This window comes from Carettochelys insculpta, chromosome 8, assembly GCF_033958435.1.
Source record: "Carettochelys insculpta isolate YL-2023 chromosome 8, ASM3395843v1, whole genome shotgun sequence".
NCBI lineage: Eukaryota > Metazoa > Chordata > Testudines > Carettochelyidae > Carettochelys > Carettochelys insculpta.
Window position 1 is genome coordinate 6,813,323 of NC_134144.1, and position 26,799 is coordinate 6,840,121.

The 26,799-nt window shown below is 42.3% G+C and overlaps 1 protein-coding gene across 2 annotated transcripts in view; it reads left to right on the forward strand.

Annotated features, from left to right (window-relative positions):
• The window catches only part of IKZF2 (IKAROS family zinc finger 2), a 124,162-nt gene that overhangs the window by 86,675 nt on the left and 10,688 nt on the right, over positions 1 to 26,799 (forward strand). For both annotated transcript variants that reach the window (XM_075001178.1, XM_075001179.1), the window contains exon 6: positions 18,874 to 19,011. In XM_075001178.1, coding sequence (XP_074857279.1) covers positions 18,874 to 19,011 — 138 coding nt within the window. The remainder of the gene's footprint in view (positions 1 to 18,873; positions 19,012 to 26,799) is intronic.

Genomic DNA, 26,799 nt, shown 5'->3' on the forward strand with positions numbered 1-26,799 from the left:
AAAAAAATTGCATGATCTTAGCAAAATACGTAGTGCAGCTAAGAAAAATGGCATGCCTAATTGGGAGGTTGACTAGCCATGAAAATATCCATTTACGGAAAAAAACAGTTTTCTGACTCTGCTTTATGCTTCATGGGTTGCAAATCTGCTTTTTAGGGGCTTCATTGGGAACCCCTTACTCAATTGATGAATGTTCACCATGCTAGTAAGCTCACTGAAACCAATGGGTCAGTTTCCATCAGCTAGCAATCTTCAAGGAGGCATAAGGGCTGTCCATTCCAGACCTCTGTGACATTCCAGGCTCCAGTAATTTGAACACACTTGCAATGGCATGGAACCAGTAAAACTTTGGATATGGGCATGAGTGGACTAAGAGATAGGAAAAAGTAAGAATTAATTCTTCCTGAGCTTGGGCAAGTCACCTCCGTCTTCCAACATCTCAGTCCAGCTGGAATATTGGAGGAACAAACACAGTGTTAAAAAACAAATCAGCCAGAAGTTAGGGGTATGTTACAAGAGTGGACGAGTGATGCCCTGCGACCTGCAGTGTGAAAGAGGTCAGACTAGACGATCATGAAGGTCCCTTCTGGGCTTAAAGTCTAAACTTGTGTCTTCGCTATATGGAAGATTGACCCAGACAGGGTCAATATTCTGTGGTTCAATTTCATGTGCCTAGTAGGGACACATGAAATGGAACGGTCTGGGGTTAACACTCTATGCCTGTGCTCCTCAATATCGTGAGACATAAGTAAAGTCGATGGGAGAAACTTTCTCCCATTGACCTTTCTCTCTGAGGATGGCCAGGTAAGTTGACCGTAAAGTCAATTTTAGCTACGTAATTGCTGTAGCTGGAATTGCATATCTGCAATCGACTTTAATGTCTAGCGTTGACCTGACCTAAGCCTACAGTGCTATTGCCAGCATGGGAGATTTCCTGTTGATGTCAGTGGAGCAGGATTTCACCCAGTATTTTAAGCTGGACTTGCCTGCATTTGAATACAGTAGGGATAGAAGAGGAGTTATTGATGAGAAGCGAGCCAACCCTGTGGAAAAAGAAAAGAAAGGGAGTATAAGATGCAAATGCAATGGCTGGTTTATAAGGCCCAGAGCTTCCAAATTATGTACAAGTCTACCTCTTGTTTCTTCCCATGAGAGTTAGGTGCTGATGTACCACTAAGGAGCTGCTTGCACAGCCAGCTAGTAACGGTGCTTTGATAATTTCCTGAAACTTTGTTCTGGTGATCTAATGCTTGTACCTCTATTTACTGAATGCTGCTTCTGCAGAATGAGGCAGGACTTTCACTGTTTCTCACTCTGCCTGTTTTGCTTATGTGGTTTCAGTTCAAGTCCTGTGGAATTAATCTCTGACTCTTCATGAAATAGTTTTGTTATTTGCGTGTTGGCCTGAAATGTTGTTAGTTCATACACAGCACTGGGATGGCTGCCGCTTTCCCATTTGTGCTTGCAGCATCTTCAGTCAGTCCTTTGCTCTGTTGTTTGAGTCTGTAAAACCTTCGGCTTCTACGTGCCTGCTCCCGTGCTCGAAACATGAATTGAAAAGCTGAAAGGAAAAGGAGTTGATTTGCTAATAGCCATTCCGTACAGGAGGCATCCCAAGGAGAATTCACTCCTTCTGCAGAACTCCAAAACAAGGCTCAGCCTTCACTTATGTCCCCCTGTGACCCAATTTTGAAAGCTTGAGTGGTGCATGACTCTCTGTGCAAGGAGTAATTTCACCCACAGAGAACCCTTGTGATAGTAAGTATGGGTAGCAACAGCGACTACCTAGCACAAGCAGCTATTATGCAGTGAGATGCAGCTCCCAAATTTTGCTCATTCCCTGTTTCTCAAAGGGCCGGTTAGACTCCAAACCCCCATTGCTTTTCAGTGGAAATTGAGTCTATAGAGGTATGAGCCTCTGGGCCCTTGAGCCTTTCCCTGCTACTCTTTTTTAAAAGTGATACAGGAGTCTTCACCTGGCTCCCCCAAAAAACATGCACGCTATTATTGTATGACTTAATCATAGAACGCTAGAACGGGAAGGGACCTTGAGAGGCCATCGAGTCCAGCATCCTGCCCCCACGGCAGGATAAGAACTGTCTAGACTGTCTAACTTGCTCTGTAATATCTCCAGTGATGGTGATTCCACAACCTTCCTAGGCAATTTATTCTGATGTTTAATCACCCTGACAATAGGAAGCTTTTCCTAATGTCCAACCTAAACCTCCTTTGCAGCAGTTTAAGCCCATTTCTTCTTGACTTGTTTGGAAGGCCTTACAGTTTCAACCCAAGCTAGATGTTGGTTTTATTTGGCTTATCGTGGTTTGAAAAGGAGAAACCTTCTTGAAGATTCCCTAATAGTGCAGAACTTATGCATCAGTTCCCGGCTGTTAAACCCAGAAGATCTGTTTCATCTAGATAAGACATAAAAATAGGAGAAGTGCTTTGGCATATGCGGGCGGCACGCTGCTAACTGGGCTTACCAAACACTCGCTTTCTGATAATGATTAGTGTTGATTTCAAGAAAGTGAAACATCAGGTGTGTTCGGGCTTTTGGCGGTTGGGGCAGAGATACTTGATACAAGTCGTTAAAGGATCCTGGTCCAGCTCATAAAAGTTACCTGGCCTGGATCACACAACCAGGTGATCTAACCACACATGGAGCTGAAAACTCCTCTGGAAGATCATTGGGTCAGAGAATGGAAGGGTACAGCAGCTGCTACATAAAACAGGAGATATGGGGATGCCCAGTGCTCTGGTAATGCTGAGCCAGATTCTCTCCTGCAGCCTGGTCTGCTCAGCATGGGGAGGGTAGGTCTAAGGAGCAGTTCTGCACATGCCTTTGTGAATTTTTTTCTGCCGTGGATGGAAGAAATTATAGTGAACACTTCACAACCATTAACTGTTTAACCCTCAGCAGACCCATAGGAAGTGGATACGTATTGCCCCACTAAGCTACATTGGAGGGTAGGGATATTGTCCAGAGTGACCTAGGTACACTGGAGTCTTGGGCCAAATGTAATCTAAGGTTCAACAAGGACAAGTGCAGAGTTCTGCACTTGGGATGAAAGAATCCCAAGCACTGCTACAGGCTGAGGACTGACTAGCTAACCAGCAGTACCGCAGAAGAGGACTTGAGGATTACAGTGGATATGAGTCAACAGTGTGCCCTTGTAGCCAAGAAGGCTAATGGCACACTGGGTGCATTAGGAAGAGCATTTTCAGTAGACCTAGAAAATGTGGTGTGGCCTGGCCAGTGACGCATAGAAGGGACCATCTGGAGAACTGCATCCAGTTCTGGGTCCCCCAGTGTAGAAAGGATGTGGATGCATTGGAGCAGGTCCAGGGGAGGGAAATGAAAATGATTGAGGGGCTGGAGCTCATGGCCTATGAGGAGAAGTTGAGGGATTCAGTCTTATTTAGTTTGCAGAAGAGTGAGGGCTAATTTGATAGCAGCCTTCAGCTTCCAGAAGAGGGCTCTAAAGAGGGCGGAGAGAAGCTGTTCTCAGTGGCAAGGGACGGGAGAACAAGAAGCAATGGTCTCAAGTTACAGCGGAGAAGTGGGAGGTTGGATGTTAGGAAAAACTGTTTCACCAGGAGAGTGGTGAAGCACTGGAATGCATTACCTAGAGAGGTGGTGGAATGTCCATCCCCAGAGGTTTTTATGTCTTGGCTTGATAAAGTCCTGGCTGGGATGATTTAGTTGGGGTTGATCAGGCAGGGAGCTGGACTCAATGAGGTCCCTCCAGCCCTAGGATTCTATGATTTTTATAAACAAGGAAAACAGAATAGGAAGAACTGATCACTACAATTGAAATAATTAAGAATTGGGGTCATTCAGCACCTCTGAAAATCAGACTGCCTTCATTTGGATTTAAGTGCTAATTTTCAGCCATGCCTCTTGAAAACCTTTCCCTTGACACACAAGGGGCCCAGTTTGCAAACATGGGCACCTAAGGAGGTTTTGTATATTGTATATCTCCATGTGATTGATAGAAATTTTGGCTGTGGAGCTGAAGTATGTGTCATAGGCTCATCTCTGACCCACTCTCACGTAGCTGTTTTATGGGGTCATACAGAATGGACCAGTGACTGTGGTAATAAGCAAAACTGCTAAGGTCAGCAAAATTATTTTTGGCACCCTGAGGAAAGTTATAAGATATGGAAGAAAAAAAAAACCTTGTTAACATCATTTCCCAGTGGAGTTGGACTAGACTTCTCCTGATTTGTTCTCCCGTTCATTCCACAATCTGTTGTTATGAATTGCCTCCAGGCTAAGATATGATATCACTGAAGAATGAAAATTAGACTTGACTTCTATAGTGACCCTGTTTTGAACCCTGTGTGACTCTCTACAGATCTATTTGGAAGTGCATGTAAAAAGCAATGGAATTTATCCTGAAAGTTTCCCATCAGGGGATCTATTTTTTTTCCACCTGATTTAACCTCTCTCTGGCTTCTTTCCCATTTTCTATTTGCTCTCAATGTGAATTTTGCCCCCTCTGTTTTCCTGGAGGCGGCTGATAGGAGTTGGTCATGCTGAGGGTTGATTACACAAGAGGTGTCAGTTGCCACGTTTTGCATAACTGTGCAGTACTGATTTCAGATATAGTTCACCAAGTTCTCCTCCATGCTTTGCAACAGAGGAGAGAGATGTATATCTTCATTCCTGAGCCAAGAGGAGCACTGCTTACGCCACACCCTTTGAAACTTCTCAAGGAGCATCTGGTTTATGGTCAGACCAACCAGACAATTATTTGTACACTGGAAAATATTTTTTTCACTGAAGTGATCATTCAAAGATATTCATTATTTCATTAAAAAAATAATTTGCATGGTCTTTGAGCACCCTGACAGTTATCAGCAAATATGTCACAAAGCAGCAGAATGCTGGTTAAACCTCTCTAGCCCAGAACTCACTTGTCCAGCAACATCCGTGGTCTAGCATGATTTTAGTTAGCCAGGGAACCACTTATCCATGGGTGTGGCCAAGTTTCCAGTGGTCCCATCAAGTTTTGTTTCCAGCCACCAGTCCTGGCTCTGTGTTATTTTGCTGTAATTTACCCCTGAATGTCTTCTAAGAGCCCAGTAAGCAGCAGAAATGTTGGCAATGCTGCCAGACCATATTGACCTTTTGTTGTCCGGCAACTTCTCTGGTCCAGCACCAGTCAAGTCCCGAGAGTGATGGACAAGAGAGGCTCAACCTTTACTATGAGAAAAGCTCACGTACCAGCCAATGTCGCACAATGCCCCACCTTCAGCTCATGCCAGAAGAGAGATGATTTTATACTGTTGGCAGATTTTAGCTGTTCTGGTTAATGGGTGGGAGAATGAGTTTTATAGCCACCTCTCACTTGTAGTGAGACAGGTCAAGCTTGAGCAGTATTTCTGATCTCTGCGAAGGAAGGCCTGGCATTTAAGGCATTGGAGTGGGCTTGAGGTCTAGATTTAGTTCCTGTTTCTTGCAGAGACTTCCTGTGTGATCTTGGACAAGTCACTTAGAGACTCTGTGCCTCAGTTTTCCATCTGTATAATGGGGATAATAGTTCTGCCAGGCTTCTGGGGGTGAGGGGGGCCAGTATTAAAAGAGAGTTGGTGAGCTGCAGAGGTACTGTGGCAGGATGGGGGGCAGATAAGAACCTGTCATAGATTGTCCTTAGCAAGTCACTTGCTGTCTTTGTGAGGCTGTTTCCCCATCTGTAAAATGAGGATAATAACACTTCCTTTTCTCCCCCTCTTATCTAATCAGATTGTAAAACTGACTGTACACTGAAGCTGAGCTAGTGTGACATGGGAAAGTGGATACACTCTCAAAGAGGCAGTTCCCAGGCTATTTTGGGCTTTAAACTCCTACTGGAAGACGGACCCATTACTTGTAAAGAATACGCTGCTGAGAAATGGATGATGGAGGGTTTTTTGTTTTTTTTAACATGGGAAGGCCTTGGGTACTTAAAATCTTGCTCGTTTGTGTGCTGCTCATCTCTGTGCCTTTTGCTCATCTCCTTGGAGATTGTGACTTGCATCAGAACAGCTAACCTTGGCTGCAGACGGCCTGGCGTTAGTCACTTGTGGGAGGGAGAGAGAGCTGGAGTTCTGCTGCTGTCATTTCCAACGAACACAGAGTGAAATTCTTGTTTGATCTGATTAGAGGAAAAAGGGCTCTGCAGGCTGTTCCCCACTGAACATCTTGCCCTGGGACCTCCCACACAAACACATCTCGCACATTTTGCATGTGGAGTGCGGGATTTTGAGTCTTTCATGGATAACCCAACCCTCAGCTATCAGAGCCGTTTGTTAAACTTCCACACAACCTTTCTTCTGTCCAAACAGCTGAATTGGCGGGATTGGCATGCTTGGAACTCTGTGGCAGTGATGCGGCTGTGTGCCAGTTTCATTACTCACTCCGTCTCCAAAGGAACACGTTGCCTCTTTTTGGCTTTAGAATCTCCACCCTCTCGCCTTTCTTTTTCCTACTTGATCCATGTAGGGGATTCAGAGAAACCTGCTCATCTATAACCTGTCTCTTCTTGTTAGATCTTGGAGTGGTGCTTGTCATTCTCGTTAGGGGTCACGAATAGATTATGAAAACAAAAGCTGATGCCCCTGGTGCGTGTGCACACAGCCATACTGTAAAAGGAAACTCTGCGTATGGTAAATACACACTTCAACATACAAGTCCAAATAAGAGAGCCGTGGTTTTGAAGAGGCATTTTATTCTGAATTTCATATGAAACCACCCCCCCCACCTCCCGTTAAGTGCCAGTGTGGCATGGGGAAATGATTTAAGGCAGAAGTAAAACACGTTCATTGGGATCTGAAATTTAATCTGAAATTTAATGTTTTAGGCTACATCTTAAAACAACAGGAGGAAGGAAGGGATAAGGTATTAACAGAAATCTTTGAAACAGAAGGTGTGAGATTTAGATCTCTAGTATGGCTGTATGCATCTGGAAAAAAAAAAAGATTGGTTTCAATGGAATTCTTGTCTTTCAGGACTGCAAATCCCAAGTATTCAGAAATCAAGAGTCCCAAAATCGGTGGTGAGCTGATAAAAGGAATAAGTGATAAAATAATAAATTCAGTGTTCTTTGACCCTCAGAAATTTGAGCCTTTAGGGTTAATGCTTTCAAGCTTTTCACCACATTCTTATGAGCTAGAAACTTCCTTTTAAAAATCATGAAATTCTGGGATTCCTACGGAATCACCTAATTGCAGGAGCTGGAGCTTCATGGAAAAACTCCGATTATTGTGAGACTTGCTGTAAAACTGCACCAGCGGAAAATCAGATCAGGCTCAACATCAGGCCAACTGGCTGGGGGTGGGGAGCATGCAGAAGGGGCAACCCAGGGGTGCATGATCAGTATGATGTGTGGAATGAAACCACTTGTCTCCTAAAAGTGGAGCGTCTCCCAGTAAAAGGGCATAGTTAATTCTTTATGCACCAGTGTAACTGTCCCCATTAGACATACTAAGAGAATGCAACTCCTTTCTTGTTTTCTGTAATTGCCCTCCCTTAACTTTCAGTGCAAGTAGTTTGGGGATTTTGGGTGAGGGAGTTAGTCTTTTTGGTTTAATTTTACACATGCATTTTGTTTTTCTTTTGCTTTGCCCTCTTCTTTCTCCAGGCTTGATAGTTTGAATTCATCTTGTGCTTGTATTGCAAAACTACTTGCACCAGTAAGCAAGTGAACTTAGAATATTTTAAGGAACTGCAAATTCCCCAGAAGTGGAAAGGGAAACCGGAATGGCTGCATTTTATTATCTGACAGAGATTAATGCAGGCTTACTGACAGAAGTAGGCACTTGATATAGAGGTTTTCACTAGAACAGAGGCAGTCTGATACTCAAGATCCATTATGTGTATAGTCAGTCTGCCCCCTTTTTAAAATATGCCCTTATTGTTTCTTTTCTGGAGGATCCACAGAATTAGACCCACAGATGTTGATTTTGATTTTGATTTTTCTCTGAAGTGCTACAGAACCTGATTTTGGCAGCATTCTGGTCTCAGGCTTTGTATTCAATAACATCTAAGTAGCAGCAAGATATTCTCCCTTGCTGTCTGTGGCTCGATAACTCCTTGCCCTCGCATAGCAGGGATGTCGTCAGTATTGATATCCACTGCAATCATCTGAGCATGCTTAGAGCACTGTCATGCATGAAGAGAAGGTGAAAGCAGCAAGCAGCTCTAAAAAGAGATGCCCAAAGTCATGTGCCCCAGGTTGATTACCATGGGTGTGGTGCCTTCTGATAATACTAGTACATGCAGTGGCATGTGGAGATCAAATTAGCGGCTAGTTTTCTATGTAACGTGCACCATAAACTATTGACTATATCCTAATTCTTCCAGCAGCAGATAAGAGAACTCAGATTGTTGCTGGAGGAACTTCTACAGTGGGATTTTCCAAAGCATTCACTGGAGTTAGATCTTATGCTGGTTAACCAATTAAATGGGATTTTACATCCCTATCTCATAACGCGCACAGAAGCTAAAATTGACTTATCAGCAGTTGAATTCGTTGCGTGTCTACATGGAGGACAGTTGATGGGACCATTGACCTTCCTTCTTCCTCACCTTTGTGAGGCATTCTGGGACGTGATGTGTGAAACCAAACCCCATGGGTTGATCTTCCATGGTAGTGTGACTCTATATTACCTGAGAAAACATATATAGGTAGATAGATACCTATTATATCACCTGAGAATTTGTCCCACAGTCTACATTTGATTTACTAAGAAGTAAGAACCGCCTGTAAAGGAGTGTTTGTCCAACAGCATTCCTGATAGGACCTGAGGATTCCACACCCTACACTGTGCTCATGAGAGCAGTTCCTCTCCAGTTGGTTTGGTCAATGCAGACTTTCAGTTACAAATGACATAAAGAACTCCAGCCAGCTCCTTCAGTGACTTAGAGGCAGGTCACCTAATTATGCAGGCAAGAAACATAAGTCATTCTCTTTCTTCTTAGCTTTGTTGTTGTTGAAACTGGGTTAAAACCAGATGAAGTTCATTGGTCTATTTCAGAATGTTTACTATGTTAATTGATTTGTATGGAGCTCGCCACGTTCGCAGTAATATAAAGCTAAAGGTCTGAACTGCTGTAGAAAGCCCAGAACAAGTAAATTGAATTAAGGCTCAGGCCAGCTCTACACGAGACCTGAAAGTTGACTTCAGATATGCAGTTCTAGCTATGGCAATTTCCTAGCTAGAATTGCCATATCAGAAATTGACTTATCTGATTGTCTTTACTAAGGAAGGTCAAGGGGAGCATTTCTCCCATCAACCTCCTTACTCTCACAATAGTGAAAAATATAGGGGTCGACTGCCAACCCCAAAGAGATCGATTTTGTGAGTCTTTACCAGGAACATGAAATCGAACTCAACCCTGAGTGGGTTTATCTTCACACAAGTGTAGACAAGCCCTTAGTGTCTCTGTCCACAATGCACTCCTTCCCATGCACCTATGGTATTGGAGGCAGAAAAGTCACTTCCTGTGGGGCATGCCGAATTTTAAATAATCCTGTATGTTGCCTGCAATGGTTCTCCACCTTCAAAAGAAAGTTACAGCAAGGAAGATTAAATCCCACGTCATTTAAATAGCATTCAGATTGCACAGTGACAAACACCCAGTTACTTAGGAACTTCCTGCTTTTTATTAGTTTCTCTCCCAACCTTAGTGCTATTTAAATGTCAGTTTTAATAGCATTTAACCCTTTTAGTGTCTGCTATAAATTCATGGGAGCTTCACACAAGTCAGGTATACCTGAGAGACTAGAAGAATTCTCCGCTGTGATGAAGAACAGGGGAGTGTGTTTGGATCTTGTTCACTAAACCTTTGGGCTGAGGTTTTTCTAAACTACCTAGGGGATTTGGAGCACAATTCTCATTCATTTTGAACGAGACAGGAGCACTGAGATCCTTTAGGCAGCTTTGTAATTCCCCCTCTTAATACCTAAGGGGAAAAAATTACAAGCAAAGGAAAATATACCAGAAGCGTTTCTCGCTGTTAAAGGTGTGTTGGATCAGTGTCACTATCTTGGATGGGGCACATCATATTTACCACCTGTGCATCTGGGGCAATAATATAGTAAGATTTAGGCTATGTTTGTGCAGCAGTGTTGTTCCTGAATAGTTTATTCTGAATTAGCACAGCTATGCAAAAAATGCATTTAAAAATAATGCTCAGTTATTTTGAAATAGAGCACCTACGCACAATAGAGCCTATTTTGAGATAGAGCCACTGAATGCACTATAGCTAATTTCAAAATATGCTCTATTCACCATCTACACAGCCCCCATTTTGAAATACTGTTCATAGTAGAAATAATGGCAGCTAAGTCGACAGCTTAGCTGGGCCTCTGGGCAAGGCTGTCAGTAGTAGTAGTAGTAGTAGTAGTAGTAGTAGGCATCCTTCAGTCTGCATAGAATATGTATCGCGCCCTTTACAGTTTCAATTGAGGACTTCATTTACAGCGTCTACTGTGACTATGAAGACCCACGCGCTGTTCAGCGATGCCGGAGTACCTCTCCGGGCGCAAGCCTGGGCACTTATGGAGACTCTGGGCTGCCCAGACACCAGTGTCCCCCTCTCAGCTTTACTGATATAGTCCAAAGGGCAAAGCTGTCATAACAACAATAAGGGCGGGGTCTTCCCTATGTCCCAAGAAGGGGCGGGGCTATTCTTTGTACAATGGTTCCAATTTTGAAATAGCAGTTGTGTTGTGTAGATGCTCGCATAGTTATTTTGAAATGGTGACTACTATTTAGAAAAAGCTTTGCTGTGTAGACCTACCCCTAAAGTTCCCCTCAGTTATTTAAAACAGGGAAGGTAAACTGTAAAGCGGCTTTTTATTCCTTCTCTTTCCCATCATGCTTTGCAGATTTCCATGGGAGGGAGAATACTTGCCCTTCTCCATCAGGAGGGATCAGCAGAGACTTAATTGCCTCAAACCTGTGCTTTGTTCTGTCACAGTATCCTCATCCCTTCCTCCCCACAGTCCCCAAAAGCATCCAGGTGGTCATATGTGGGTCGGTCCCTCCAGCCTTCTGCCAACTGAATGGAGAAGGTCCCAGCAGTGAACCCACTGCCCTATTCATCTGAGCCCTGTTCCCAAGCCTCCCTGTCACTACAGTGTAGTCTCCTACACCACCTGGCAAAGGTGGATGCAGAGGGGAACTGTCTGAGCTTTTGGGCAATACGTATTAGCTGGCATCCCCAACACACCTGGCAGGTGGGTGTCTAACCCTCTCCTTAAAAATCTCTCTAAAGATGGAGATTCCACAGCCCCACTAGGTAATCTCTTCCAGTGCTTAATCACCCTGATGAGACAAGAAACAATGGCCTTAAATTTCAGCAAGGGAGGTTTAGGTTGGACATTAGGAAAAACTTCCAATTGTCAGAGGTTAAAGGAAACAATTTTTCTTTCTTGGAACAGCCGTTTATGTATTTGAAAACTCATGCGCCACAACCCCCACAGTCGTCTTTTCCGCCAGACAAACCAAACTCAGTTATTTCTATCTTCCCTTACAGACTGTGTTTCCTAGACATTGAATCATCTTTGTTGCTCATCCCTGGACGGCCCTCGCCCTCTGCATAGAAAGTGCTCCTGTGCTTTTAGTCAGGCCTGCTGATGATGGTTGCTGGTGCCCAGGGCCCTTTACATCACTGCTGGAGCACCACGTGGCAGGCTCTGGGCTGCTCTAGGGGTGGTGAGGTGCACTGTAGTCCCAAGCCCCTGCCCCTGCCCCTTCTGCCCAAGACCACGCCCTTCTTGGGGCACAGAGCAGACCTCCCTCTCACCACCCCTCCCCAAAACCTTATCAAGGGGCCCAGCTAAGCTGCCAGCTTCAGTGCCTTTATTTCTATTATGGAATGTTCATGAATTTGGGAGGGAGAGAACTTTTACAAGAGCGGGACTTAAACTACAGGATCTACTTCCCCAACAGATAGGAATGAGAGCTGATCTCTCTTTCAGAACTAAGACAACATTCGTCTCTTTAGCTCATCTTTCCTTCCATAAGTTCTTTGTAAGCACGTGCTAACACACACACACACACACACACACACACACACACACACACACACACACACACACACACACACACACACACACACACACACACACACACACACACACACACACAAGCCAGTCTCTAAACTAATCAAGTGATTTCTCCTATGACCTGGATAGGGCACAATGATGATGGGAGACTAATATTGTTCTTTCTGTTTTAAAGTGTTGAAGGGTGAGAGAGTCCATGTCCATATCTGGATGGATAGACCGATATAGATACTTAGAAGATCTGCATCCAATGAAATGGATGTTAACTTTTTTTAAAACTTTTGTTTCTCTTGTCGAGGATGGATGGGATCATTAATGTGCATTATTTTAGAAATGTAATAATCAGATTATGTGTTTATTCATCAGATTAATAGCACTAATCACAGCAAATGCAACATAAATCTTAGAGTAAATCTTGGAGTAAAGCAGCAAAGCATGAATGTCTCTAGATGGGAATATCATTTAGAAATAAATAAGAGGGTAGGTAGAACCTCTCTTATAAAGTGGCATTGGCACATAGTGATTCACAACATCTGAGGACCTGGCCCAGATAATTTATGTAGAAAAACGGCAACTACTTTCAAACAATGCGTTTCGAACAAGGTACTTTCCTGTTCTTGTTTTATCAGTTCATTCTAGCCAAACTGTGCTGGGGTGAAGTTTTCCAAGTTAATATATCAGGTGGTGATCAGCACCTCTTACTGCAGAAGATGAGGCAGGACCAAATGTGGCCATATAGTTTTTCACGGCTAGCCTGCTTGGTTTACAAGATCCCAAACAGCTGCCAGATAAGTGCAGGATGTGTGCTGCTGTTTTATGCCTTGTAGGTATTTACAGACAAGGTCAAGGTCAGGTGTGTCAAGAATGGATTGACATTGCTGGTTAAATGTTCTGCCCTTGTTCTAATGCGGGCAGCTGGACTACAAGTCTATGGAAGGCAGTATCTAACAGACTGCTGTATTCCATGGTAGGATCGCTATGGCAACATGTAGTAGTTCAAGACAGGAATGGTGACTTCGTGTTGACTCTGGTACTGATCCGTGACACACCAGGCAAAGAAGTGGTGAGGTGATAGGAGTGCACACTCACATTTTTTTTCCTCCCCAAGGTCAAGAAAGTTGTCTCAGCCGCATAAACTGTGTTTAGGACAACAGTCTTTGTAATACTACACTCGGGCTGTGGATCCTGTTCTTTTAGAATTGAGCATTCCAAGTTTGGAGAAACTCTACATTATATACCCAGCTTAGTACAATACCAAAAACTTTCAAAGATGAAATACCACCTGTATTCTCATGAATTACAAGAAAACAACCCACCCCTACCCCCACCCCAGGAAAAAAAAAGAAAAATATAAACACCTTGATCCCCAAAAGCTTCACTCGTGTGAGTAACAGTTGGAAGAATTGGCCCATGTTTTAGAATCTGTTGTCAGGTTCTTATTATATTTCTCTTTTTCCTCTAGCAATCATCTGATGTTGCTTGCTTGCGTTACCATTCATTAATAAGCTGGTCTTTCGTTCCCAGTGCATGCCCTGTTGCAGTGATGGGGCTAGTAAGCATTCAGAGCTAACATTGTGTTTGTTTTGTTTTTCTCTTTGGTCCACATTATGAAACTGAATCCCTTACAATCATCTGCCAGGTGGATCAGACATTAGAATTTATCCCATATGTTGCTGCCTCAGTTTGGACTGGACAATGCAAAACTTCAACCCTTTCAAAAATCACAGCCAAGCTTTCAGTACAGACCAGTCATTTTGGGGGCTCAACATGAGATGCCTTAGCAAAGGCCTGACTTTCAGTGGAGTGTGCTCAGCATTTTTTTGAGAATCAGATCATGTTAAGGATGCCTTAAGTGGGAACTCAGAAATGGAGGCATGTTCCTACCAGTCAGTTTCAGGAACCCAATGTTTTCTGTACCCTTGGCGGCTTCTGGGTGCCAATATTTTGGATCTTAGAAATTGGCGTGGGGGTGTAATCTCCCAAGTGCAAATCAGAGACCCCATGGATTTCAGTGAGCACATTTGCAATCCTGAAGGAGCAGCAAGGGAAGCTGGAGATACCCCTGCATACAGCACCCCAGTTGGGCCACACGCTACACAGAGTTAAAGTGCATTCAGGTTTGATTTTAAATTTTAGATAATTGAGTCAGGGTCTGTTATTCATGTAAATATTGTTCTGTGTGAAGCTTTGGGGACATGCAGCTCAGGAAAATGATGTACGTTGTTTCCTACCAGGCCGGAAATGTTGCGCATTAGTTATTGTACAGACTTATTTTGACAATATCTTTCCAACTAATCCTTAGTACCAGCTAAACCATGTGACTCGTCCCAGCCTAATACAGTAAACTTTCATATCCAGCATTCTGTCATCCAGAACTCTCAAATAACTGTCATTTTAACCATAAGTAAATTTAAGTTAAGTACAGTAGAGTGAAAGTAAATACAAATAAATGCAGCAAATACAGTATTAGTTTACAGTGTACGATACTACTGTTGGTAAATAGAGTACTCTGCATACATTTTTGTTTAACATCTAATCTTGTTTTTCTCGTGTTATGCATTGCTAGGTATGTCTCTCTATTATCCAGAATATTGGAATATCCAGCAACCTCTCAGTCCCAGGGCTGCTGGATATGAAAATGTTTACTGTCGAATAATGTGTCTGGAAACTTTTCTCATGTTCAGCCTAAAGTTTCTCTCTTTTTCAGTTCAGTTCTTCATTTCCTACTCATTCCCTGCCCCCAACTGTACTTTCCTCTTCCTGTTTGGTATTTACTCTGACATCGGATATGTTGTTAGCTCTCTCCCTTTAAGTATTTGATCTGCCAGACTGTAGCTATAGAAGAATTTGGACCATATCTACATCCTTAAAGGGCCCTAGTGAGATGCAGCTCCCAAATTCCATAACTTATTTTCACAACTGTGAGGTAGAAAATTATCCTCCATATAAGGAACAAAACTATGGAACTTTTGCAAAGTTAACCAATCAATTTTTGGTAGTCTGGGCCTTTATCACACACTGGTCCTTTGTACCTTTGTTAAAACTGATTTCAGTAGAGTAGTTCTAATTTTGCATGGGAACAACTGAATGCAGATTTCTGTCTGTATCATTCCTAACAAGTTAAGCCCTTGTCGGAGTTCCCTCTTAATTACTGACATCTTCCTTGTAATGAAATGCTCAGGACTGCATACCACTGAATAGCTGATACTTAATTATCAAGCAACTGTACCATTTGGACGTTACAGTTGGTTATGGGAGAGCGGTATTCTTCCTCTTCCTCTAGAACATGTTGTTTTGTGTAGAGATGTGCTGTTAAACAGCTGTCAGATCCCACATCTGAAGAAGCTACATTTCAGTGGTGATTCTCTTATAGATTGTTCAAGTAGCTTTGGTGAAAGGCTCTGTTTTCAATATAAAGTGAAAGCATACTTTATGCTGTGACATTCCTGATGAATGGGATCTACTACCTCTGCCCTGTTTTGAGTAGCGTTATTGGAGCAAGTTCATTTCAGAACTAACAGCGTGAGTGTGATTCTAAAAATTCAACACAATTATTCTCTTTGAATCTGGGACTATCATTTGCTGTTTGCGCAGCCGCTAACACCAATGCAGTGTGGCTGTTTTTGTGGCCTTCAGGTGCTTCTGCAATATAAAAGTTAAATGAGGCTGATGGTAACTCACAGCAACAGACAGGGTCACAACTAAAATTAAATCTCTTGAATGTGGGCTGGTTCAAAAAATGATGACGACAAAATAGCAGCTGCAGACCTTCCATGAGACATCAAGGTTTCAGTTGTAATGTAAACGTCACCACAGGATGTCAAGCCCAGGATGCGATATGAGCAGAGTGAATATCTCAAGCCAAAACCAGATGACTTCAAATTGTAATGCTGAATTCAGAAATGTGGGGCTTAACTTCTGTCTGGCTGCTGCATAATTTTGTCAGACTAGAAGTGCCTGGTCTATAGCCCATGCAACTCAGCGGAAAGAATCCCACTGATTTCAGTCAAGACCTAAGTCTCTGAGAAATATTGCAGGCCAGTATCTTTATGAAACATGCAGTGGAAGAGAAGGAATCCTCTTTCAGGCTGCATGTTGAAATGTGTGGTGCTGTTCTGGCCCCACTGAAATCAGTTGGCCCAAGATTTCATTCTTGCTGTGTGCCATAGCTTTTAGCATCTTCCATAAGCTTTTGTCATGTGCTTGTGGCAAATTATTAGTGGGGATGTTTTGTTCTTGCATTATCTGTGGATCAGTTCCTTCTGGCATGCTTTGTATTCTGTTACATACTTGCAGCTCCTTTGAGAACAAAATGAAGTGGGACTGCTGTTCTTTTGCTTGTGCTGACCTGTTTTATGGCTTAAGAGAAGTTTCCTTAAGCCCATGGTCCCTAAACTTTTTTTTTTGCTTACCCACCTTACCTGGTCCTTGCCTCTCCCTGGTGCAGCTGGGCACAGGAGCAGCACTACGGTGGGGAGGCAACACTGGAGCCAGAGTTGTGTTGGGGAACAGGGCTGGGAGTACAGCAAACAGCTGTGGTCAGAGGCTGGGAGCAGAGCCATGGCCAGGAACTGTGGTCAGGAATGAAACCAGCGTTGCAGCTGGGCCTGTGGTCGGGGCTGGGAGTTGGGCAGGAGGCAGTGCCAGATGCAGAGCTGGGAGCTGAGCGTACCCTCTCGTACCCTATCCCCTCTCCTAGGGACTGATCCAAGCTCAGAAAAAGTCCCAGTGGTGTTGGTGTAAACTGGGCAAACTTACCTGCTGAGCTGCAGGTAGAATAATGCCCCCAACAACCATTCAATCCCAGACCACCTCCTTAGTGCTACTTTCATGTCCCAACAGGCATTTCAGAACAAATTCCCAGTGCTGGGTAGTAACTAGAGACGGTTAGCATTGCTTTTTGCTCAGCAGAAAATGTTGATGTTTTAACAAATATGTTTCAGGAAATTAGAGAGAAGTTTATCAATCCAATTTTCTATTTTTTATAGAAGTTGGATGCAAAATGTGTGGTCACCTGAAGGCTTCCTTGCTTCCATCTGCCAGGAGGGGAGGGAACACATGCTCCCTTCATTTCCTGTAGAGAGTCCCCTTACGACTTTCCTAACCATGGGTCTTCCCTGGCTGCTGTCTCTGCCCCAGAGACCAGAAGGTTTTTATCTAGTTTTCTGTATGTCACATGGCTGTTCATGGGCCTTGTTCTACAGCTCCCCGTTTGAAGGGACCAAGGCTAGCACAATGGAATACATGCATGTTTCCAAATACCTAGGTACAAATATGTTTTATGCATGTGGATACCTCTTCAGTAAGAACTGGACTCTGACCACCATCATACTTCATGAGAGACGTGGAGCAGTCATGAGAGAGTGGTAAAGTAAACCCTTCCATATCTGGCAGTCCCAGGACTGGGCAATTGGCAGATATTCAAATATTCTGGGTAATAGAGAGGCATACCTAGCAGTGCCTATCAGTGAAGAAAAACAAGATCAGATGTTAAACAAAAAAAATGCATGCAGAATACTTCATTTACCAACAACAGTAGTATTATACACTGTAAACTTACACTGTATTTATTTCTATTTATTTTCACTATGGAACTAAAACTTATGTGTGGTCAAAATGCCGGTTATTTGAGAGTTCCGAATAATAGAATGCCAGATATGAAAGAGTTTACTGTAATAGCTTCTGGCTACAATTAATAAGGCCTGGATTTCATTTGGTTATAGGATACAGTCTTACACTTTTCATTTACCAGGACCAGGATGCATCCACTTCGTTGTACTGGGACAAACCTATCAAACTCACATATATTATCTCACAGCACTCGTTTTTGTGGTCTGTGTTTAGGTCCTTGACATGACATAGATTTTTCAAAGCTGCACAAGGCATTTGAGACCTGAACCTTCTAAGCCCCCGAGCAGCTTTGAAAATATCAGCCTAACGTGACTGTCGGAGCTCTAGTACTGAATAAATAGCCCTCTAGCTATTCGAGGGTATCTTCAAGTTCTACAGTTACTTCATGTTTTTAAAAATTAATAATACTGGTTTGGCAAAATATACCATTTGGTTGGATTTCTGTCCCAACCGTTAAGCTATTCTGGTGGTTTCTTCATGACGTGCTATGAAAGGGCTTCACCGTACTAAGATTTGGTGCCAGGTTTTGTGCACGTTAAAACCTTTGCCAGATTACCTTGCTCTTGAGTGAAATTTAAAAATAATGTAGGCATGCCTCTTGCCTTCGTTTAGTCTGCTTTTGTACTGTACAGCCCCCCACTGCTTATTTTTAACTATCCAGTCCCTTGTACACCCTTGGAGATGTCTCAGTGACGATGTACCACAAGAACTGGAACCAACTGGCTGTGGTCTCATTCTAATTCTCAACTTACTCATTGTGGCAAAGTAGGCCAACCTAAAGGAGCCCTTCTTTGTACCATATGACTCAATCCCCGTGACTTTGATTTTGAAGTAGGCCAGCAAGCTCGTGTCAGGGCAACTTCTGACACTATGGACAAAACTGCTCAGAAGTTTTCCCACCATGGTTGGTGACAAACAGTTATGGGCTGGTTGTGATGCAACTGTTTTTCTCTCCCCATAGGTACCATCTACTTTCTTTGTATGTCTGCTGCTGCTCCTTTTCAGCGTGAATAATCAATAGGCCAATGGGCATGACAGATGGGCGTTGGCGTGGTGGGGGTGGTAAAATGTTTGGGACTTCAGTGACCTTTGTCAATATCTTTCCATCCCCTTAGTTGTTTTTAACAGAGATGCAGCTTTGGTGCAGATGAGAATTTAACCAAAAGCTCTGTTCTTTCCACAGTGGGTAAGCCTCACAAGTGTAACTACTGCGGCCGGAGTTACAAGCAGCGCAGCTCATTGGAGGAACACAAGGAACGCTGCCACAACTATCTTCAGAATGTCAGTTTGGAGGCTGCTGGGCAGGTCATGAGTCACCATGGTGGGTGGAAAGGATGTTCAGGAGCCTATGATACCTCGGAGTGACTTCTGCACTTATTTCACGTTGTGTTTATTTTCTCTTCTTTTTCTTTAAATAACCTCCTTCTCAGAATATTTGGGTTTAAATAGTCTTGTGACAGACAGAAAGCATGCATGAAATCCTGGACCCACTGAAGATGTCAACAAACTCCCTTTGACATCAGAGGAGCCAGCATTTCACCTTATTTATGCATAAGCACGTGTACAACTATATAGATAGGTATATGTGTGATGGATATATAAAATCAGTCCTGCAAAATTGTCATGAAAAATTAACTAGGTCAAGTATATAATGTATGATTTGCTTACATTTTAACAACTGATCATGGGGAAGAAAAGCTAAAAATATTGTAGTCTTTTGAAAAATAAAGCTCCACCACTGCATGGAGGAAACAGAATTTGGCAAGTTTGGTAAAATGTGTACACATAATAAGTATCATGCATGTGTCAGTAGTATATTGAAAAAGATTGAGGCTTTTCGTGTTGTATAAAGAGCTTGTAAAAGGGGATATTAGAAGCAGGTTATGAGAATGTGGTTTTATCTTTAGTTATAAATAACAGTGCTAGAAAAATGTAAAAACCATTTTTGTTTCAGACTTAATTTTTTGTTTTGGGTTTTTTTAAATGGTAATTTTTTCATGAAATGGCTTACTCTTGCCAAATATTTTATTGATTTATATTATTTTGGCATAATTTTTGAAAATAATTCTTAAATTTGTTTAAAAAAAATCTTACAATGTGACCTAAGGTAACCAGTCAAAATGTTTTCATTTTTGCAAAATGAAAAACTGGAAGGAGATTAATAGCAGCCTACTTTTTTCCTTTGTTTTAATTTTGTTTGTTTGTTTTTGCTACTGTGTAACTTTTTATTGGTCAGTTTAGTCACATGGTGACGGTTTTTTCTTTTAAAAAAAATGAAAGAAAATTTTTCAAAAGTGTATCAGAAGCTGCCAAGAACAAAAAAAAAAAAAAAACGTAAATGATTGATTTCTAATTGAAAATTTGGTGGAAAAAAATGATGAAAAAATTTTAAAGGGGTAATTTCTTCATGTTTTTTTTCCCCCCACAAAAGTGGCTTTTGAAAAAATTCATTTGCTTTGGTAAATAATTTTAATCATATCCGCCATAAAAGCCCCAGAGAAGAAATTAAGCATTTGAAATCTGGTACCTTCAGAAAGGTCAATGTTTATAACTGGACATTTTAGGATGGAGGTATAATGCTCATAAAAATCAATAGAAAATAGTCTGACTGATTTCAGTGATGCTTGGATCAGGGAATTTTTGTACCCTGACTTTCAGACATACTTGAGGTGTGGGTTTGATTTTTTGGTGCTTATTTGAAGGCTAAGAATTTACCTACGTACACTAGTCCCAAGAAGATTCTTAGATCTCAAACTCTGCAAATGCATACAGATTTGTGACTTCAATGGGACTTCTTTCAGGAGTAAAAGTTAAGTTACTGTGTATAGTTCTTTTGAGGAGTGTCTCTCCTTTGTGAACTTTTTCCATAAAATACAGTTATGAACATGTCAAGTAAGTACTTCAGGAACTGAATTGTGGGAGAGCTCTCCAGATTGTACACCACTTCAAGTCAAAAACACTTATCTTTGCCAGTGGTAAGACCATTCTAAATTGGCTTGGAAGGACACTAGCTGAACTATTTAAGTGATACATAGACTCTGAGGGTCAAGTTCTAAGCCTGTTCTATGAAGAAGTTTCACTGTTTTAACTTAAATCAGTTTTTCAACCAATTTAAGTTGGACCTATGCAAACCCATCTCAAGACTCTTTGCTCTTGTCTGCACTTCATCTTAAGTAGATGTAAGTTATATTGCTCAGGATGGCGAGGGTGGGGGGAACCCACCCTGAGTGAATAACTTACATCGATTTACACTGGTGTCTTGCTGAGTTGGAGTAATTACATGAACGAAAGAGTGCTCTCCCATCAACATAATGCGTCTTCACCAGACACAATACGTCAGTGTATCAGAGAGGTAGACGAGTTAATCTGTATCTTCAAGAACAACAAGAAGTCCTGTGGCACCTTATAGACTGACAGATCTCTTGGAGCATAAGCTTTCAATGGGCAAAGACCCACTTTGTCAGATGCAAGAGTGGCGCGGTTTCAGAGGAAGATTTAAAGAGTGGGCTTCAGAAAAGGGGTGCGGGGAGGGTCAGAGGTGACAAGGTGTATTCAGTCAGGGTGGTTATGGCCCATTATCAGCAGTTAAAGTGGAGTTGTGAACATCGAGAGGAGAAAACAAGTCAGTTCAGTCGGGGGGGATGTGGCCCATTGTCAGATGCTAATGTGGAGGTGTGAATGTCAAGAGAGGAGAAACTGCTTTTGTAATGGGCCAACCACTCCCAGTCTCTGTTCAATCCTTGGTTGATGGAGTCAAATTTGCAAATGAATTGCAGCTCTGAAATTTCTCTTTGCATTTTATTTTTGAAAATTTTTTGTTGTTGTAGGACTGCTGCTTTTAAATCTGTTACTGAGTATCCAGGGAGACTGAAGTGTTTTCCTACAGGTTTTTGTACGTTACCGTTCCTGTATGTTAAGTCAGTGTATCTGCATCAAGGCAGTGGTGTTGATTTAACACGTTAGTGAAGACAAGCCATTGGTCTGGTCTGCTTTGGTTTAGTTTAATTTAAACCTGTTCTTAACCAGTTCAAATTAAGCTAAAATAAGCCTGACTTAAAGTCAAATAAATGAATCCAAACAGCCTTTTCACTGGTTTATATAAATTAGTTAAGCAACTCCAGTGCAACTTGCTCATGTAGACAAGTCCCCTGTGTTTAAACCTCCTGCTGGGTAGGGATGGGATGCACTCTGTGCCTGTGCTGTTTCCTCCTTTTAGGCAAGGTGAGGAGGAGCTCTTTTTAATCCACTGCTCCTACCAATATGTCTGCCAGAGCAAGAAGAGATGCAATCACTGCCCTATAAAAGAAACTACAGCAGTTTACCTCCTCTCTGGAGATCCTGCGAAACCACAAAGGTTTCGTGACTAACTGAGACACAGCCTCACCGCATGCGTCACAGCTGTGCAATGTCTCTTACATGGGGGCGATAAAGTTAGGTCTTGGTCTACCCCGAAAAATGTATCGTGCAGAAATACGCATGCATCTCCTTCTATCCCTTGCATTTTTCAGGGTCAGTGTTGTTGGGAGCTGGCTGCGTCCAAGTGTTCAATAGCTTGAAATTACTTAGCAGCACCCTGAACTGGAGATTTCTTGTATGTCTTTGTCACTGTTTTCTCATTTACCAAGTTTTTGAAGGTGCACCTAGTATGGGATTATATTTGTCAAGCCCTCAGTACATTTCTTATCTTGTATGACCAGAATGAGCCATAATCTATTTGCCTGGATGCATGAGACCAGTGCAGTGTAGCTGACATTTACCTATAATTAGAAGTGATTCTTTGGGGCACTCCTGCAATGAACTGAGATCTTTTCTGATCCCTACCAGAGTCGTCTTGTCACCCCCATGAGTGTCTCACAGTGGGACAAAGGGGAGCCCAGCTGTTCGTGCTGGACTTTGCCAACAATTAACCAATTTTTTGCCAGAGTTAGTTTTTCTAATAAGCGGTGGGTTTGGGGTTCGTGCATTCTGCTCAGTTCGATCCTCCATTCATTCGTTGATTCGTTCAGTTTCACAACAGCCCTGTGAGGTAGGTCAGTTCTATTGTCTGTTTTATAGCTAGATAAACCAAACCCTTTGTGGCTTTAGTTAGGTGATTATCAGAGCATGGGTTCAAATGTAGACACTTCTGGCTCACAGTCCCTTGCTCGGTCCACTAGCAAGGAGTCCTCTCATGCTACTGACCTTAGGTCTAGAAGCCATGACTGTTCTGTCAGGTGAAAAACCAGATCCTTGCATGATATAATGGAGATCAGTGCTGGATATGTACAGCCATGATCATGAATAATCTATGGTCCTTAAGAAAAATCAGAGACAAACTTTCAAGCCTTACTCTGCATTTACCCCAGTTTGCAGACTGTAGCTTACCTTCACAGGGCTTTCTAAAATTCAGTGGTTCAGCATTACTCCTTAGCTTGCTTATTTAGGTTCCCAAAAACAAGGAGGAGAGGGAATCTGGTCCTGGGCTCTGTTGTACCCAAAGATCATCCTGGCACATTACAGATTGTCCTTTTATTCCTACATAATTAGGTTTCAGGGCTGACCCAAGGAATCCTTCCCCGTCACTCTTTTTTATCAGTAATGGAGCTCAGCAAAGGAGGCTGAGGGTCAAGAGCTTTAACCAGGGTAAATTAGCATAGCTTTGCTATTTCAAGAAACCCGCAGGGACTAACTACGTCCTGGGGTCTCTTCTGACTTTTTTGTTTTGCAGTCTGTTTCTTGAATTATACATAGACTCTTATTACATGTATTTGGTTAAATACAACTTTAAAAAAAAAAAAGGGCAATCCAAACCGGAAGTAGCTCTCAGTCTAGACTTTAGATCTATTGGCCCTATGGTTTCAGGGAAACAGAGGCTTTAAAGTAGTGATCCCTTACTCTTGTCACTCTGAAGACTGTCTAGGTATGCATGCTGAAAGGATGGGCTATCAAAAACTGTACTAGTACTTCCAATATGCTTTCTTGCCTGTCAGAGGGAACTCAACATCTTTGCTTAGGCTCTCATATAGGAAAGTACTCTAGTCATTAGACTATTAGAAAAGCACTTAAGCATACCCTTTGCAGTACAGGTTGAAACTCTAGTCCGGCACACTCTTGTCTAGCAACATCAATAATACGGCGTGATTTTTAATTAGTTGGATGACCACTTCTTATTGGCGTGGCCAAGTTTCCCATGGTCCCACAAAGTTTGTTTACAGCCACAGGTCCAGGCTGTCAGTGTTCTGTGCTATTGGTTAGCTGTAATTTACCCCTAAATGTCTTCTAAGAGCCCAGTAAGCAGTGGAAGTGTTGCTATGCTACTAGGCAATATTGATCTCCCAGAGTCTGGCAAATTCTCTCCTTCAGCTCTGGTTAGATCCCAGGGGTAGAAGATTAGAGAGGTTCAACCTGTATTTTGCCTTTGTTGAAGAGAAATGCTTTGCAGTACTTAAGCCTTAGTTGTGCGCGCATTATCTTTTTCTATTTGTTGTTCTATTTAACAACACTAATATTCCTCAGGGAATTATGTGGACTTTGGTTTTTGTCTTTTACTTAGGTATTGATTTTTTTTTTCCTTAAAATTAAAAGCAGATCGAAACAGGGTGCCTTGTGTTAACAGCACGTAGGAAATAGGAATCTGATTACTCTCTTGTGAGTTAGTTCTTAATGTGTATGATACAGTTTTTTGTTGAATAAATTGCGTAATAGATCTTGATTGAACGTGTCCAATGATGTGATGTTCAGTTTAGCTCTTCAAGTTTCTGCACTGGAAGTCTCTAAACATTCTCATTTTGATATTTAATGTGGTTCAGCAAATTAAGAAAATGTTTCTGTTACTTTTTCTGGCACCTGTATAACAAACACATTTTGGCAATTTATCTTCACCGTAATGTAAATATTGGAGAGAGTCAAACAGTGATGTTTCTGCTTGGAATTTGACTGCATTGGCAAAGGTCCGATGCTCCAGTGTTGTATCGACCCAGAGAAATAGTCACCCCCTCTTTAATGTGCTGTAACTTTCTTGCTATCAGCTTCAGAAACATGAAGGATGGTACTCTATTGACTGTGATAGTCCACAGTGGAATCCAAGCAAAATCCTAGCCCAATTTATTGGTTGTGTGATATTTTTGTGAACACACCTCACACTCCATGGTCACATTCCACCAGGGAAATTTTTCATACTTTTATCCAAGACAGGGGCGTCGTCATTTTTTGTAGCTAGTATTTAACCTTTGCGTGATACATCAATGAATATGACGACCCCGGGGATTCTGTGCAAAGACCATCAAAGTCGGTGAAGTCTTTCAGGCTGATGTACTTGACAGGGTTGCATCAACAGAGAGCTTTTATTTCTCATTTACTGTGGGAATGGAGAGCATTACATGGTTTCCAGAATTTTCCCCCCGGAGGCGCTCTAGCACACAGACTAGAAGGTGTGATTCTGACCTTGTTGAAATCAATGGGAGCTCTGACATTGACTTCAAAGAAGACAGGATTTCACCCATAGCATTCTTAGAGGGTGGGAGGGAGATTAAGTACAAAGAGCAGCTAGGAACCCAGTTCCCATTGAAAATCAATGGGAGTTAGTCTCCTTACTGCCATTTGTGTCTTTGACAATATCCCGGTATTTTGAATACATACCTAAATAGGCCTAATGTAGGTTTCATTGGAGCTGCCCAAGCTACTGAAGAAGTCTTCCTAAATACAGTCTGCTGTCCGGTCTAAGCCCCATTCCTCACAGTCTACAGTGAATATTAATTAAGTTGCTTGCATCCCGTACCCCAGTTCTGTAAACATTCGTTTCATTTAGTAGTTGTGCTCTTTCTCATCCCTTTATTTTCGCTGGTGCTAGCAGGAATCCCTTGTACATGAGAAAGCCTTAGGTTTCTCAGGGGGAGCATCCTGTACAAATAAAGGTAGGGGAGTAAATAAATAATTTTGCCACATGTGCTAGATTATAAGACTCAGAGCATTCAGCTTTTCCTAGCAGCACAGACACAAATGGAATGAAAGGAATACATTTGTTCCATGCTCTCTTAATGTGAATATCTGAGTTGAGTGGTTCACCACAGCAGATACTTTGTAATTGCCTGGTATTTGATCTTCCTTTTAGGAGGCAAAGGCAATGCTTTTTATCCTCTCATTTTAATGTTTAGAGATACGTGTTTAAAACAGGAAATTAATTAGAAGTCATGTTAATGGAGTTCCTGAAGTAAGGCACAGCTGAATCGGGACCAATCCTGCGGTCTCCATACCGACTATGCTTGCGCACAGGAAACACGATATGGTCCTTGGAAATGAGTCTTACAGAAGTTGCCATGATGCGAGAAAAAGAAAGAAACAATAAAAGAGGGTCCAATCCTGCTTTCCTTATTCTGGCAAAATTTCCTTTACATTCACTGGAAGTTTTGCCTCAGTAGAGGGAACAAGGATGGGGCCCTCAGGTCATACAGATAACAGCAGTTATCTGCCGTTCCACAAGTGTGTTTGTGTTTGCCAGCCAAGAATCTTTAAGTATAGATCACGATCATACTGCTACTATCCTACACTAGCGCAAAGACACTGGTAGTTGAACTTATTCAACCAAAGCTACCTTCTATGGGTGAATCAGAGCCAGTCTATTGAATAGACTACAAATGGTCCACCAGGCAGTCCTGGCATGCATTTATTATTGATGCTGTAAAAATATTGGAGGACCTCTGCCTTATGTTATTCATCTAAACTGGGGACCTATGAGATGATGACCCTATAAGTGAGAGGTGCTGTGGCTGGAAGGCTAGCAGTCTCATGCATGGAACAAAGAAATATGAAGCTGATGTTTTCAAAAGAGAGCTCTGATTTTGTGAGTTTCCATTTTTGAGTGCTCAAATTTTAATCTAAAGAGACCTGAACCTCCATTGTCAGGCAGCTTTTGACATGGGAGCAAAGGGAGTTACAATCAAGCCAGAGCGACAGCACTTCAGACACCTTGTGTACTGGCATCACGGAATACACAAGGTGGAAGGCTAAAGGCAAACAGGTGCCAAGAGGGATTTTTCAGAAGTGTTACACATCTCACTGCTCCCACAGGCTTCAATGGAAATTGTGTGCTCAGCGGCTTTGAAAATGAGGCGTTTGTTGTCTGAAGTTCGGC